This window comes from Hylobates moloch, unplaced genomic scaffold, assembly GCF_009828535.3.
Source record: "Hylobates moloch isolate HMO894 unplaced genomic scaffold, HMol_V3 SCAFFOLD_7, whole genome shotgun sequence".
NCBI classification, from domain to species: Eukaryota; Metazoa; Chordata; class Mammalia; order Primates; family Hylobatidae; genus Hylobates; species Hylobates moloch.
Window position 1 is genome coordinate 18250132 of NW_026652282.1, and position 17498 is coordinate 18267629.

General features: G+C 33.1%; 1 protein-coding gene across 5 annotated transcripts in view; it reads left to right on the forward strand.

The window, feature by feature from the left end:
• The first annotated feature begins 901 nt into the window (after positions 1-901).
• The window catches only part of LOC116812285 (connector enhancer of kinase suppressor of ras 2), a 173123-nt gene continuing 156526 nt past the window's right edge, over positions 902-17498 (forward strand). For 2 of the 5 annotated variants that reach the window (XR_009214309.1, XM_058441493.1), the window contains exons 1-3: positions 902-1796; positions 9008-9067; positions 12714-12782. Coding sequence is in view for 4 of the 5 variants with exons in the window: in XM_058441493.1 (XP_058297476.1) it covers positions 1638-1796; positions 9008-9067; positions 12714-12782 (288 nt within the window). In the remaining variant the exon portion in view is untranslated. The remainder of the gene's footprint in view (positions 1797-9007; positions 9068-12713; positions 12783-17498) is intronic. The other 3 variants (XM_032757989.2, XM_058441495.1, XM_058441494.1) reach the window with 3 other exon arrangements.

A 17498-nucleotide genomic window follows, 5' to 3' on the forward strand; every position in this document is an offset into this window, starting at 1 on the left:
ATCCCCAAATCACTAAGCCAAGGGAAAAGTCAAGCTGGGAACAATGTCAGTCAAACCTGCCTCCCATTTTATTTCTAAATAAGATAGCTGCAAAGATAAGAAGCTACATACCTCCCTCACAATTTGCCCACAAGGGAATACCTTGTGGACAAAGGACAGACAGAACTCAGTCATTCCTCTGAGGCTTACCTGAGACAAATGCATATCTGATTGCTTCCTCTGCCCTCTTTGTTTATATAAAAATGCAGATTCACTGAGCCAGACTAAATTTTGTATTCAGTGGAAGGCTGATCAAAGACTCAAAAGAATGCAACCTTTTGTCTCTTATCTACTTCTAACCTGGAAGCCCCCACTTCCAGTTGTCCTGCCTTACAGGACTGAAGCAATGTACATCTTACACATATTGATTGATGTCTCATGTATCTCTAAAATGTGTAAAAGCAAGCTGTACTCCAGTCACCATGGGTACATGTCATCAGGACCTACTGAGGCTGTCACGGGCATGTCCTTAACCTTGGCAAAATAAACTTCCTAAATTGACTGAGATTTGTCTCAGATATTTTGGGTTAACACTGTCTACCTTACAGTAGACTAATAACAGTGGCTACAGAACAAATGTAACATGTTGGAGATGGATAGATGATAATACCTTGATTGCAAAATAATAGTCCCTCCTATAGTTAAAGCAACAAAAAAGTTTCAAATGATGAAAACCGGGCTTCAGTAAATACAATGAGAGTCTGTGAAGCATCTGAGGGCCAGCATATTTTAGGGCAGTATATTTCAAGCTTCTTCACTCATATTCTACTTTCTTCATGATTTTGCCATGTGTAAGCCTTAAAATACCATGATAGCTGTAACACATATTCTACATTTATTATTTCATACAGTTAGCATGAATGGATTTATCCTGACAAAAGCGCTAGCTTTCTGTCCTTAGTAAAGCCACTCTACTAATTGTTTAAGCTCATTTGCTCTTCAGTTCATTCCACTAATATTTATTGAATGCTTTGTATTTTGTAGGATTTGTCTACCTGATGTAGGTGGTAGGTGGGGGTGGAGGGAAAAAGATAAGAAGACAGAGATGAGTAGGGCATGGTACCTGCCTCAGAGGGATTCAGAATAAAATAGTTTCGCAATTTCAGATTGTTCATAGAATGCTGAGAAAGGATTGAGACTTTGCCTGGAGGAGGTGGGAAACTATACAAAGTTGGGCAGGAAAGTCTAGATAAATAAGTAGGAAGAGTTTGTTAAGCATATTTGGAAGATTCATCTTTCCTGGATCTTGGCCAGATTTTTTTTAACTTCTGACCATGAATTAAAAGACTTCGAGATTTTTATAGTGTTCAGTTCAATCTTATGGTTGTAATCAAGAGGTTCTCAGGTTAAGTTTGTTTAACCATCATTTTTTGTTGGTATGGTAAATCAAATAATAGAAACAGTATAACCATAACAAATGAATATTTTGGCATATAGTTCTTACACTCATAATTTAGAATATAGGTGTGTTGTGTGTAAATGTGTTTCCATTTCACCTGAATTTCTTTGTACAGATTTTACAGAATAAAATGCCAGTTACTTTCTTCTACTGTTTCTTTTATTTTTCCTTATAAAAACATTATTACAAAAGGTGATTTATGTATTTACCACAATTATTTTTCTTTTTGTGCTTCCAGTGTAAAACTCTTTCTGGAGTCTGTGACCACATCATATCCCTGTCATCAGATCCTCTGGTTTCACAGTCTGCTCACCTGGAAGTGATTCAACTGGCAAACATCAAACCAAGCGAAGGGCTGGTAAGAGATACCATGTTTATCAAAACCACCATCCATCAGTAGAGAGCTAATGATGTGGACAAAGCAGCCTCTGAATGTGGGAATCTATGAATTTCAACAGACGCTGAACATTTTGGTATTTTTTTCCTGGAGGAGTTACGGTAGTAGAAGTTTGTGATACAGGATAAGAAGTTTTATGAAGATAAATGAAAATGAAGGAGAATTGAAAATGGTGACTTCTGAATTAATTTAATTTGGTACTCATTTAGCTTCAATTACATTCTTTCACCTCCCTCCCCACCAAAGTTCCTTAGGTTTAAAGGAAGTTTAAGAGTTTTATAATAAACACCACAGTGTTACCTGCTCATGAAAGTAGGTGTTTTGTTTGTTTGTTTTACTTTGGTTTGTTCTGGTTTTAATAGTTATTCCTTCCCCTAGGGTGGGTTAGCTAAACAAAACTGATATTCTTTATAACTCACATTCATTCTTAGAAGGGTAAGTAAGCACGTGGATATGTGGATATTGCCAACACTAGATGTCTATGAGTTGTATTTTTTTATTATGTAATAATAGATATAATCATGTTTGATATTTTGTTCACCTGATTAAAAAGTGTATTGGTTCTAGATTTAACCCAAGAGAGAGATTTTTTTTTTTTTTTTTTTTTTGAGACAGTCTCGCTGTCGCCCAGGCTGGAGTGCAGTGGCGCGATCTCGGCTCACTGCAGGCTCCGCCCCTGAGATTTTTAAAAATATAAGTCTATAGGAAGAAAGCATATAAAAATTGATATTGAGACAAAAAACAAGAAACTGGCTAGAGAATATCTTAACTACTACACAACTATTACATGTTAGTTTGGTGCCATAGTGTTTCCACTTTCTCCCTGTATATGAATTTACCAATTAATGATATTTTGGAAAATAGAAATCTTGACAACTAGCGTTAATAATCGAATTCAGATAATATATTCTTTAAGATCTCTAAGCAAGTTTAACTTTTTCTGTGGCTTTTCTTTTTCATACATCTATATAAATGTTCAGAAGGCAAAGCCTTTATTGACTACCACTGATTTTTCAGTTTGAGGCCATCTATCCTAGAGAGTAAGTTTTCTCCGGATATGTGGCAAATTAATTCTGGTTATCTGTAGTTCCTAGTGCTGTTGTGGCTTTTATGGGTGTTTTCCTGGGAAGGAATATGATGAAAATCAGCATATCAGACATAGCATGCCATCATTGTAATCTGTAAGTGCTTTATCTAATGTTGATTACATTTAGAACTTCTTTTAAGTAATTATAATCTAAAATTTTTTTATTCCTTTTAGTTACATCTACAAAGTCCAGTGTTATTTTTAAAACACTTCAATCTATAGCAATAAGGATTGGCCTTTCTATATGTCCCCTTTTAGTAGTTATAAGGGAAAGGAAGTCCCCTAAGCATGATTTTTAGAGTGAAAAATTATGAACTAATACAACATTGTATTAAACTAGAAGTCAGAACACCCAGATACAAATAACAAATAACTTACATAAAATATAACTATGAGAGTGATCTTGAAGAGATGGGAGAGTAAATTTAACCACCTTGGCCTCGATCTAGTCATGTAGGTGAGGGAGAGGAGGAGATCATCTTTAAAGTTCCTTCTGGCTCTTAGTCTGTGGTTCTAAAAAGAAAAAAGCCTGACTTTTTTTCTCTAATTTCCACTGAAATCATTGGGAGAAATAACCTTGTAAAGTAAGTCAAAACAATGCTAATTAATGGGCTTTATGAAATCTTGATTTTTTAAGGAAGGTATAGCCCTGGACAGGTCCTTTATTGTTTTCATTTGAAAGAGGTAGATCTGGGAACTTAAAATGCTAAGAACCAGGTTCAGTTAAACAGTTTAGGAGAGAGCTAGAAGAGAAAAGAAATGAATGCCCACCATTTGCCAGGTATTTTTCTCACACCTCTATAGAGTAGATATTAATTTTCTCATTTTGCAAATGAGAAAATAAAATTGCATATATTCACCAGTTTGCTCTGTATCACATATAGATAATAAATAACAGAGGCAGGGTTTAAGTCCAGGTAAATCTAGATGAAGTACATCTGAACAAAGCTTTTTTAATTATTCCACATTCAAATTTTGAATTGCTAAACAGAGGTATGAGAAGCTTAGGAGGATGACTTTAAAACTGAAATTACTTAGAGAAATTTGTTTTTAAAGGACAATGGGCAGCACTTCACTGGGAATTGAAAGGAAGGAAAAGAAAAACCTAAAATGTTGAATATTAATAAAAAGAGTTAAGTATAAAACTATTTTTGTGATTCATATCAAAGGGGAAGTACTAAACAGTGAATTTACATGGCTTATTCAAGGTATCATTTTAAAATTCAGTCACATTTAAATAAGTTTAGTCAGTCACAGTTGAAATAAACCAATTTTAGGATTTTGATTTAGGATTTTGGTAATTAGCCATAGTAAATGTCTAAATGATAAATGAAGGAAAGAAATAGAAAGCGGTGGGAGAACCAAGATTTAATGAAATTTAATTAGCTTAGAAATATCCACAGAAGGTGTTCTTCCAATTTTAGGACAGAACATGTCTCATAGGCAAAAGATAACTGATTTGTTCTCCTGCTGATAAACTGGATACATCGTTTATCAGCTTTCTAATTAGTCAAATCTCCTAGAATTTCTTAGGTTTAACAGTCCTAAAGCATTGTAAGGACTGGTGAGAAACAACCTTAATTATGATTGAACCATATGAAACTTTCTTCTAAAGTGCCTTTAAACAACAATAATTAGCAGAAAATTAAAGGAAGGAAAATGAGAGCTATTAAAACAACAAAACTGGATCAGAGCCAAGGCATGAGCCGAATAGAGAGGAAGGGACTGGGGTCATCCCTGGGGAAACCTCTTGGCCTCAGGGAGTTCTTTTTCTATTTAGGTACTTGGACCATCTCCAAATATGCCTTATTCCACCAACTTGACTGAGAGGTTGCTTTGGCTCCTGTTGGTTAACCAACATTTGGAGACAGAGCAAAGGAAATGTCATTTTGGCAACCTGAGCAGGAGAGAGGGAGCTGTGCAAGTCAGCTCTAGAATTAATTAATGAATTTTTAAAAAGAGAAAAGGAGGAATGAAGGTTTTGATGAAATGGAAAGCCATATTTGTCACGATTCCAGAAAAAGAGTCATTTGAATTACATGTCCTCCTGCTGTTTGGCCCTTTCTCAGAGGTGAACAACGAATCAGATGTATTTCTCTAGACCCCTTCTTATTCAAAAGATGATTAGTTTGAAACTCATCCAAGCAACTTATTTCTTCTCTTTCTTTTGGTGCCTGACTTTTGGCCATTTTTCTCATTACTACTATGAGAGGGAGATTAAAAAAGACAAAGAAGTCAGTTTTGATTATTAAAAGCAGTTACAACATGGTTTATTGAGTTTAGAAATGAAAATGTTACATAAAACAAAATATCTTTATTCTTGTGGCATTTAAAAATTTGTTTTATTTCTACCCTATTGCTTTATGTCTATATGTAGATACATCTCTAAGCATTTAAAATTTTTATTCATCTGAAAAAATTAGCTTTAATATAAATTGTACAATGTTTTCATGATGAGATCCTCTTCCTATTACTACTAGATACTGTCTTTGGCTTACAATTGTCAGTTAAGTTCCTGGTATTTGTAATAATTATACACAGATAAATTTAGAGTCATAGCTATGCTGTTTCCATGATTTTTTATTATCCCAATAACTACAGTGTCTTTTCTAAACATTTTTCTTTAAATATTAGGCTTTCTTTATGACCTCATCATTTATAGAATCATTTAGAACTCTTGTCAAACACCTTTAATTCGTAGTCAATAGTGCACAGTATTGAAAGATACATGGAGAAAAATAGAATCAACTTCTGCTTACAGTTGTCAAGATGTTGACAGCTGTTGTGAAACCTCGGTTCTTCTTAGTTTAAAAGAACTTAAACAAGAGATACACAGCAAAGGAGATGTAGCATAGAGCAATTTATTGCAAAGGAAAAAGAATATTGTGAAAGTTAGGTGCAGAATAGCCAGTACACCCTGAGAGAGGATTCAGGGCAGGCTGCTCCTGAGGATGAGACTGCCAAGACTGGCACTAGGGAGACTCCCTTTATGGGAGTCTTACGTGATTATTTATAAGGAGGTGGGAAGAGCTGTTACTAGTAAGCATGTTCTGGGTGGTCATCTGGGTGTGCACGTGCACAGTAGCTGTACATGCCTGTTCATACATTGCATGTCTCTTTAGCATCTTAAATCTCCACCCAGGGGTGTGCTTTTTACTATTATAATGAGCAGAGGCTTAGTTTGAGGACAGGTAAAATCAAAATGCACATGCTCCCTCCAGGGGAAATTTCCTAGCTGTGCTTGAATGAGCTTGACTACAGTGTGAATGCTGGGGCTTATTGTGTTAACCATACATTCGCCACAGTTGCCAAATTCCAAGGACATGTTAATTCCTTGACTACCTATCCTGCCTCAAAGAGAGATGGGTAATTGAAATGAATTTGTAAAATATCAATCCCAGTTATTCTTTTAGCTACATTTCATATACTACATGTTTGCTAAAGTGGTCTTAGTCTTTTAGAACAGATATTAAAAAGTGAATGTTTGACTTTAATATCTACAGTCGTCAAATATTCTGATAAGAAAAGTTAAGGTGTACAACTCTCCTAACTGTAAATAAAGCCATAAATCAGGAGCCCAGTTGTTGAGAGTGTGGACTCTGGAGTCAGACTGCCTGGGCTTGAAAGCTGGCTTCACTGCCTTGGGCAGACTCCCCAGCCTCTCTGTGCCTCGGTTTTCTTATGTCTAAAACAGAGATAATGATAATTTCCACCACATAGACTATTGTGAAATAAGTGCAAGACATTTAAAACAATCCCTGGCACATTGTAACAAGTAGATATTAATGATGGTGATAGATAATGATGGATGATAATTGTTTCGTGTGTCCGAACAGTGTATTTTGTTTTGTTCACTTTTTCCACTTTATCCTCTCACAACCCTTATATGTCAAAAACTAAAAATTGGCCAGGCACGGTGGCTTACGTCTATAATCCTAGCAGTGTGAGAGGCCGAGGCAGGCAGATCACCTGAGGTCGGGAGTTCTAGACCAGCCTGGCCAAGATAGTAACTTGAACCCAGGAGGCAGAGGTTGCAGTGAGCCGAGATTCTACCACTGCACTCCAGCCTGGGGGACAAGAGTGAAGCTCCGTCTCAAAACAAAACAAAACAAACAAACAAAAAACACCATGAAAAATTTACTCTCTAGCTCTTACAAATGTGCAGTCATGCTTCATTTAATGACGGGATTCCATTCTGAGAAATGCATCCTTAGGCAATTTCATCATTATGTGAACATCATAGAGTGTACTTGCACAAACCTAGATAGTACAGCCTACTACAAACCTAGGCTAGATGATAGAGCCTATTGCTCCTAGTCTACAAACCTGTATAGCATGTTACTGTACTGAATACTGTAGGCAATTGTGACACAGTGTTAAGTATCTGTGTATCTAAACATATCTAAACACGGAAAAGGTACAATAAAAATATCATTACATAAATATATGGGACCACCATCGTATATATGGTTCATTATTAACCAGAACGTCATTATGCATCACATGACTGTATTTTAAGATCCTTTATTAATCTGATATAATATTGTTAATTCCTGAATGAAAAATATTTGCAGAGATCTTGTCCTCTTCTAAGTTCTAAAATAATACTATTATATTTACCGATCAGTAAATAATGGAGTAAATGTTACCTTCAAATTAAGTATGTTGTATACCTGTCACCAGTGTAAGGCTGAATATTACCATGTTGTCATAGCCAAAAACTACTGGCCAATCCATTAATTAAATTCTGATTGTACTTTTGTTAAGGTTATTTGTTTTATATAAAGTGATAAGCATTCATTTGGTTTCATATTAGCAATCCAGGCTCAGCCATTTTAGACATATGGTATTACTGATATGACTTTTTAGAATTAAAATCTACCCAGTGATTTCTCAATAGTTCCATACCATGAAATTTACTACTTATTTTTCTAATCTCTTATTTTCAGTGAAAACACATGTATTTTCAGGTATCTAAATATATAATTAACAAAGGTATAGGAAATTAACATTGTAGCAATTGCTTCATATAAGTACTAAATGTATGCTTTTTCTGAAATGGTATTGTTGGTTGTTATTATTAAATCTATATTTCAGATTTGAAGTTAATTAATATTAGTATTTTTATTTATGAAATCAGTATTTTGAAATGCAAACCACTTTTATAGGTAAAATTTGGGTAGTTTTTCCCCGAAAATGAATTTAAAGTAACAATCTTCCTTGGAGGGGACAAAAACTCATTAACTGAATCATCTAGTTTGTTCTGATTTACTTAAATTATTTAATATTAAAAATGTGAATCCTTTATTGTGATTTTTTTTCTATAAAGTTCCATCACTATCCATAATTTAAAGTTTCCATTTGCTCTTAAAGTTTGTACGATTTCAGGATTTCTGTATAATTTTTAAACTTTAATGAAGTTTTTTCTAAAAATGGTTCTATTTAAATGGAAAGTGGAATCTTGTCCTTTTTACTGGGGGAAGGGATTGCTACAGATACACACTACCTTTTAATTATCAATGTAGAGATGATTGGATATAATTAGTAAAACTTTATCAATAAGAAAGGTGGAAAATACAGGATACTACAAAATAGGAGGAAATTTATGTAAATTATATTTTATCACTCTTCTGGTTCCAGTTATAATTGAAGTGTCTCATTAGAAAACTACTTTCCATTATATAATATATCAAGTATAATAAGTTAATAACATACCAATATTTTAATTTCCCATTGTAACTTTTTTGCCACAGAATATGCAGTATGGGTTTTTGGGGAGAGTGAGAGAGTTTCTTTCTTAGGAATATTGAATTACCATGCTGCATTTTATAAGTCTCACAGGCAATTCACTTATCAAGTAGTTATTTAATTGAGTATAGGCTTCTTCAGATAAACTTTAGGAACCAGAATGTTCAGATAGTAATTTCTCACCAGTTTAAAGATAGCGTCTGTCTTCATGGATTTATTTCTGGGGTGTGTGGCAGTTTTAATTCGATAGAGTAATTTTTTATATAAACGAGGTTATAATGTACTTGAAAATTCACCAATTGCTTCACTTTCTTTTCTGATGCTGTCTTTTTTGTAGGGTATGTATATTAAATCTACATATGATGGCCTCCATGTAATTACTGGAACCACAGAAAATGTAAGTATTTTAACCTTTCAAATTTTTAACTGTGTTTTTCCCTTTTATTGCTAACAAGTTATATATCTCACATGATTGAGGTTAACATCTAAGGATAAGGACATGAACAGATAGTAGATACAATTTAAAAGAGATACTGAGTTAGTAGCATTCATTCTGTTCAAATTTCACTTTTTTTTGTTTAGAATAGCTATTTACTTAAAGTAAATCAGGTGTTTTCAGCCAGAGATTTGTCTTTGTATTTTCTGATTCATGACAAGTTATTGTGACATCTGAAAGAATTCATTTCCATCTGTCAAATGATTTGGTTATTTAAAGAAACTAAACTCATGTGAGAAATAAATAGCAGATAAGTCAGGTTTTCTGAATACTTCCAGTATAATTCAGCTTAATTCAGTGGAAGGGCAGCATGGTATAGCTGAGTGGTTTTCACAGTGACATTCCTGGACACCAGCGTTAGCCTCCCTTGGGAACTTGCTATAGATGCAAACTGTTAGGCCCTACCCCAGACCTACTAAATCAGAAATTCTGGAGACCAGCCTATTTCTTAGTAAGAGATTCTATTTTAACAAGTGAATCTGAGGCATATTTGAGAACCACCATAAGCAGTGGGTCAGAAGTCCACAGGCCTATGTCTTACAACCAGTTCTGCATCTTAACGGCAGTGCAATTTTGGGCAAGTCATTTAACCTCTCATTGCTTCAGTTTCTTCGATTATAATTGGAAACAAATTATCTGCACTACATATCTCACTAGGTTGTAATGAAAATTAAATAAGCTAAGAAAGGCTATGCTGTAGAGAACTATCTGTGTTATAGAGAGAAAAGATCATGGTGGATATTATTAACATGATCAGTGTGACAGAGTTGAACGGCATAATACATCATTATTCTTGCATTTGGTTATTTCAGATTTCCATTCTATTATTATATAAACAGGTACTGAGCTTTGAATATATTATTTTTTTTATTTTAGAGATTCTGCCAATTGCATGCTTATGCAGTGCTCTTTTAAAGAAGACTGAGGTGGAATTAGTTCAATCTCAAATTATTATTGATCTGAACATTTTACCAGTATTTTCTTTTTAAAAATCAACATTCTTTTCATCTACTTCCCCTATTTAATCACTTACTGTGGTTTCTTGTGAAAGGTGAAACATATAATATATATTTGCAGTTGGACCAGCTTCACATTTGGTATTAAATATGAGAGTCATAGGGATCAAGAATATCAGTAACATGCATATTATGAAGATTTTAACAATTTTAAATGCAGTTAAGATGTTACAAACTATATGCTTGTCATTGATTGTTCATTCTGATTTATTTATTCATTCATTTATTCATTTGTTCATTTAACAGACCTCTGCTTCATGTCTGCTATGTTTCAGGCATGGTGCTAGGTATTGGAAGAATTTTAAAATAAACTAGTTTGGTGCCATCAAGGCGTGGAGAGCATGTGAGGGTTCATCTTTATAAACAGTAGTGTAATTTGCATGGATGGACAAAGGGAAGAATAGTAAATACTGCCAAGTGAAATCAGAGAAAGAATCACAGAAATGGTTATTTTGAACTGTATCTTGAAGAATCGGTAGGAATGGATCTCTATATTGTCTCGGATCTGCAAAAAAATGTTGAACACTGTCTTGCTCATATTACTCACTGATGTTTCATAAATAGATAAGTGATCAAAAGAAAGATTGAGTCTGGGAGTAGTTCAGATATGAACCGTATATTAATAGTTCATCTTTTGATTCTTTTTTTCTTAAAAATATTTAAGTATTTTTGGTAACCTCAGTCATTTATAATTAGGAGATCTGTCTTGAGTCTTAGTAAAGCTGCTCACTAGAGTGGGTAAGTTATTTTGCTTTGCTGTGCCCTAGTTTCTTAGTTTTCATATATGTGAAATGAGGCATTTGGACAAAATTCTATCTCTAGGATCTCTTTTAAAACTAAAAGTCTATAATTTATATGACTTCTTTACTTCCCTGTGCAAAATGTTTCAGTTTCTTTGAATTTTATGTACTATCATTTTCTTCTGCATAATGACTGGAACCATTTGCTTGATATTTTTTCCATACTTTCCTTCAGAAAGATCAGTCATGAACCAAATACCACAGGAACCAACTATAGTTACAAATATATTAATGATTTACAATCTTTTCAGAATTGTTTCATGGTACTTGTCTGACTTGGTAATATGCCCCCCTCCTAAAGGTGCTGTGAGATAAAAATATTATATTATTGTTATGACACTATTCTTAGAGTTTTTTATTGTAGATTCATCTATCCCCTTAATAATGTACTTGTGTTATTACTTCAGTAACTAGAACTCCCTGGTATGTTGTCTTATCTTGAATTATAGCCTATGACATAATTTTATTATGAATTTTAAAAATGTGTTGAATGGAGGTTAACATTGTTTCAAGACTTCTGTGTTTTAAAAATAATTGGAAATGAATAAAAAAACTGGAAATCACTTTTAAAGTATGTTCTACTCCAGGGTCTCAAAAGTAGCATTGTACTTTGCAGATTACATTACCATATTCTTCTTCTTTAGCTTTCAGTAGATAATAACGAAGAGTATCACAGCATTTATGGTTGTGTGTGATAGATAAACACATACACGTCTATCTAGACAAATACATTTTTATAAAAATAGATTTTCTATATGTTCAAAAGCATATTAAAATGCATATAATCAATAATAAGTAGCTAAGAGAAGAAAAATATAATATTTTAAATTCATTACTCAGACCTGCAATATAAAATTTCTAGCTTACATCTCATTTTAATTTCCTAAAAACTCCTTAAAACTTGTCAGTATTAGCTTACCAAGTTTTTTTGTTTGTTTGTTTTTGTTTTTAATCCCTTTTGGGAATAAAGGAAAAAAGTGTTAGATTATTACATTCTACAGAAATATTGGCATTTTAGTTCATTGAATATGGTTTTACTGTCCAGTGTATTACACTATATAGAACATGAGAAATAGCATCCTCTTATAACTAGACACTTAGAATGTTATGTAACATGATTTTAACTAATTGCTGTCCGTCTTTTAATTTGCTTTGCTAGATTATTCAGAATTGGTGTTACTGATGAAATAAATTAGCAATTTAATTATCAAACTTCAAATCTTTGATGCTGATCATATTCATGTACTTGAAATGGATTTGTTGAAGTTAATGTGAATTATTTATATCAAATGGAAAGGATCAAAATACAAAAAGATATAATTTTTTGAAATGCATTTTTGAAGCACTTACCCACTAGAGCCTAGGAGAGTTGCTTGTATAAAGTTTACAAAGGTTAATACCAATTATCATTTTTTCGTAATGCTCTCAGAAACGTGTTCTTTTATAACAAATATCTATATATTATTTTGCATTTCTGTTGTCGTTAGCTATGCATAGAATGCAAACTATTTTTTATTAATTTTTTCTTTCTATGTTTATTAATTTAACTGGCTCAGAAGGTAAAAACGGTGTATTAAATACTAATAACCGTGTTTATTAGTTTAATTCCTTGAAATTTTTAATTAATTTTTAAATCTAATTTATGGAGATGAACTTTTTGTAGTGTTTCCAGAGACAGGAAATGACTGATAAAATGTATGTTCTTTATCGTTTCTTTTATATTATATTCAGTCACCTGCAGATCGGTGCAAGAAAATCCATGCTGGCGATGAAGTGATTCAAGTTAATCATCAGACTGTGGTATGTATAATTACCTTAAGAGTCAGTGGGAGGAACTAATTTTGATTTGCTAAAGCTTTAAAAGAATGCCAATGAAGTGAAATTCCTGTTCGTATACAAAATATTGAACAGCCTTTTGAAAAAATAACTGAATATTTATTCTTCTTAATTATTTGATGGAATGTAAAGCATTTTTTTAAAAGAACCTGAAGAGCATTGGTAGTGGTTGAGGTTAGATATACATTTCTATATGGACAAGTACTAGATAATAGTATATATTCCATGAACTTGAATAACAATTTTGGAATAGAAATTAAAGTGACAGTATGTATAAATTCAACCTTTTCTTGATACAACTTTTTAAAAGTTTCACTTTATAAATTATTGAATTACCTAGTAGATGTTTTATAACAGCATATATCCATTTATCTAGCATTGATTTGTTCATTAAAGTATCTGGTAGTTTTGGGGGGAGTATTTTAAATGTAGATCTTTGAAAATTTTAAAATTTTTAATAGCTGAATTAGCTTTTTATTTCCTAAAAGAGGACAACAGTTTTCGTTTTAAAAAATGTTCTTGCCCTATGAACCTCACAAATCCCTTTGTTATCTACCCTTAAAAATCTATAATAGGCACAGAATCCCACTGTCATTTCTTATAATAGTGGGATTCTGTGCCTATTGTAGATTTTTAAGGGTTATTTTTCTTAAACTTAGATTTAGAAAATGAACATTATATGCTTTTCATTTTGGACTATTTTATATGTCTCAGTTGATTCAGTTTTTTCCACTCTCTGCCAAAATAAAGTGTATTTGTTATCTTAAAAAGTTAAAATAATCTAAAATTATTAATATCATAACTCTCATTTGAAAAAAGGCAGAGTTTTTATTAGCATTCTACTCCTCACTCACTAACTCATCAGAGTAATTATTTCCTATTACACAATTTAACTAAATTTGCTTTTGCATGTCCTAGTGATGGAAGAAATTTTGTGAAAAACCTGATTTTCCTCAGTGATTCTAATCATAAGGCAAATGACATTTCAGTTTTGGTTTTGAATAATTTGAGAAGTTTGTGATATTTTGGAGAGGCTCCTAAACACTGATAATTAAAGCCATGATATCTCTTCAATAAGTTCATTATCTAAGTGAAGTAAAAGTTGGTAAACATTTTCAAAATTAAATGCGTGGGTGTACCTTTGACACTGAATAATAGAGTGTTGGTAGTAGACAAAGCCTTTCCACACTATGACAGTTTTGATGGCTTTCTTTTCTGATTACTAGAAACTGTACAAAGTAGTTATTCTGACTGAAGTTTCCTGTCCCATAGGATGAGGATTTGGGCAGTGGGATAATGCAGCTGCTTCAGTAGACGAGTAGCTTTTCCCTCTTCTAATGTTCATGCTGCTTCCATTTCTGCAATGTGACCTTAACAAACATGACATCTGTTGAATAGTTTCAGCATGCATTTCCAGATGGTCATTAAGAGGATAGAGATTAGTCTCTAATAAAAATAAAATTATTTAAAGGACATTGTTTGTGGAACAAAGATACTGGTGTTTATGAAATGAATATGAAAGCCTTTGAAAGTCTACAAATAAACTAGTAAAATCTATGTGGATTGGTGACATTTAAATACACCTAGAATGTGTAAATGCATCTTTACATCACAGGAATATTCTAAAATATTGAAAACTACACAGAATGATCTTTGGGAAAACTTGGTTCCAGCTCTTGCTCTGAAATTGACTTATGGCTTTAAGTGAGTCATGGTAACTGTGCATCTGTTTACCTTTTTCTAATTATAATAACCATAGCTAACACTTATTGTGTTCTTACAGTGTGCCAAGCATCATGTTAAGTATTTTACATATTTTATTTCATTTAGTCCATGCAATAATCCTGCAAATAAGGTATATGTAGAAATTGAGACTCAGAATAATTATTCAGCTCACCCAAAACTCAAAGCTCTTTGACTCTAAGACCCATGTTCTTACTTCAATTTTATTATACTCCCTCCCAAAACTCAAGAATTATATAACTATCCAACAAAAGAGGAAGAATCCTAACAAGCATGTGAGTAAATCTCAGGATTCAATGAAATATTAAGGGGGGCCAAGGGTAGGAGAAGAAGAAAGGGAGTGAGAATTTACATAGCTGGGATAGCGAGCCAGCTGAACTGAAATTAGAAATAGGGTTGAAACTTTACTGCCACGTCCTCACTCTGCTTCTTTCACTCAGATAAGTAAGATATGTAAAACACCTGTCATAATGCTGGGCACACATTAGGAGCTCAATAACAACTTTCCAACCGCCTTTCTTCTCTTTTACCTGCTACAACAGTTGGACCAATTAGAATCCTCTTTCTTGGCATACTGTTGCTAGAGGCAACAAATTGATTTTGGAATACAATAGAGACAAGATAGTATGTTGAATTTCATGAAAGTAGACTGTTTTAATAATATCAGTTGCCAGGTTTTTTTTGTGTTCAAGTAGAGGCATATTTGGGCAAAACCAATGCCAATGCATTTCACTAAATGTAGCCTACTCTGCCCTCTTTTTCTTGCTGTTGCCTGTATTGTGGTCTGTACAGTGCATTTAATCTCTTATTAGATAATATACAGAGGTGGTGAAATGGAAATTCTCTTAAACAAGTATAAATTATTTATAGTCTGAAATTATCCCTTCTCTCCCTACATTCATGACCATAGGGTTTGGTTATGATATAATAGTTACATTAAAGTATGGCCTAATAAATTTGAAATACATAACTAATATTAATTCTCTAATCCATTAATTGACTAGAATAGTGAGATTGCCAGTATTGTTCCATACCAATTTAGACTCATTAATGAAAAGAACAATGTTAAATCTTATAATTTTGAATGATACAAACCCAGTTAGTATTTTTCTGTAATTCTAAAATTTCCTATGACTATAGGTAGTAATGTAAAATATAAAATCTGATATTTTTCTTTACTTAACATAAATACAAAACTTATTTTAAATATTTCCCTAAGAGTCTGAGAAAGTTGAATAAATCAGATGAATTCAAATACTATTTTTTTAAATTGGTAGTATGGTATATCTTCAAGATGTCTAATTAGATGTCTGTGTTTCTACTTTGCTCCTTTTCTTATTTGAAATGAAACTGGAAGTTTTATGTCCTTTTTCATGTTGCTATATTCTTTATTATAAGTGGCTTTTAAGTTTTTCAAACCAACATACTTCTGTGGCTGAGAAACTGTGGCTGCCAGATAGGAAGAAGAAAAAATCATGAACATCCAAGCAAAGCAGACTGAGTCTTATTACATGTCTTCCCCACCATTGAAGATCCAACTCCTCAAAGGCTGCTGGAATCTCCCAAGATTTTTTCCACTTCATCTGCCACTACATCCCTCTCTCTGGGAGATACCTCGGCATAGTTTGATGCAGCAACTCTGCCCTCATGATGCACTTTTAACACATTTTTTTAGCTGATGAGACTACTTATAGTTATTAAAAATATTGGGGCATATTTATAATCTGTTCGATTTCATGTTAATACTGTTTTTGGTGTGCAAAGCGTTCTAAAGATTCTATCCATACTAAAAACAGTCTCAGGAATATCACTTGAAAAGAGTGGCATATATGATGGTTGAATCTATTAACATTTGAAAGTTTTTCCTTTTATTTTGTATAAATATTAAAACATATTCACTGTTATTTTGAAAGGTATTCTGGAACCTGACGACTACATTATGGCAAGAAATGGTTCAATAGATGAGGCTATAAAGGATACTGGAATGGAAAATAACCAGGTTGGGATAGTCAAAAAGACGATAGACTGCAGCAAATAGGATATTCTACATTGATTAGTGAGAGATGGAAGATAAGTACTATAAGCTAGTGGTTTTTGTTACCGCTAAAATGATAAACATTGTTGAGCAAGACTAGGGATGGCAGAGAGTGTGGGAGGAGGGAACAGATTGAAGGACTACCTCAAAACTTCATCTAACTTCATTTATGTGTCTCCCTTACTCTCACTGTTGTCTCTCATTTTGGACTCTGTCCTCACTCTCTTGTTCCTTCAACCCCAGAACAACAGGAGAATATTGTTCAAAGGAGAAGCCAACATAATCAGAATGGATAGAGAGTGTGGGATCCCCTTAATGTTCATCTCTCCTTTTCCCTCCCTCTCACTTTACCTCCTTCCCTGGACTTCAGCAGAAATGAATGAGTCATTGAGTGGAATCAATACCATGATGTTGTCTAACAGCAGATGTACTTTCTTTCTCTTTTTTAATTTGCTAAATTGTTGTCTTTATTTTTTTGGTTTTCTTCTTAATTCCATTTTCTTTTCTTTATCATTCTCATCTCTTCTCACTGGACTGTTTCTCCTCCACTCTTAATCTCATTAACTTTTCTTTATTCTTGCCTATTTTCTTCTGTTCTCCTTTCTCAGAGGAGAAAGTATTTATCATATAATTCCATATACCTAAGGTATTGAAAACTGAGACCACAAGAGGCAGTGTTTCTGGTATACCCCACATCTTATTCCTGTAAACACACATGTTGCTGGACTACAGAGATTAATTATGTTAGCATGGTGTTTAACATATTGCTTAATAAATAATGGGTTCTTATAATAGCCTAAAATAACTATGTTAGGATTCTATGAAATCTGTATTCTAAAATAGAACAAGTGAATCATTCTCTTTTGGGAGGGGGAAAAATTATGAAGAGACATATACCAAAA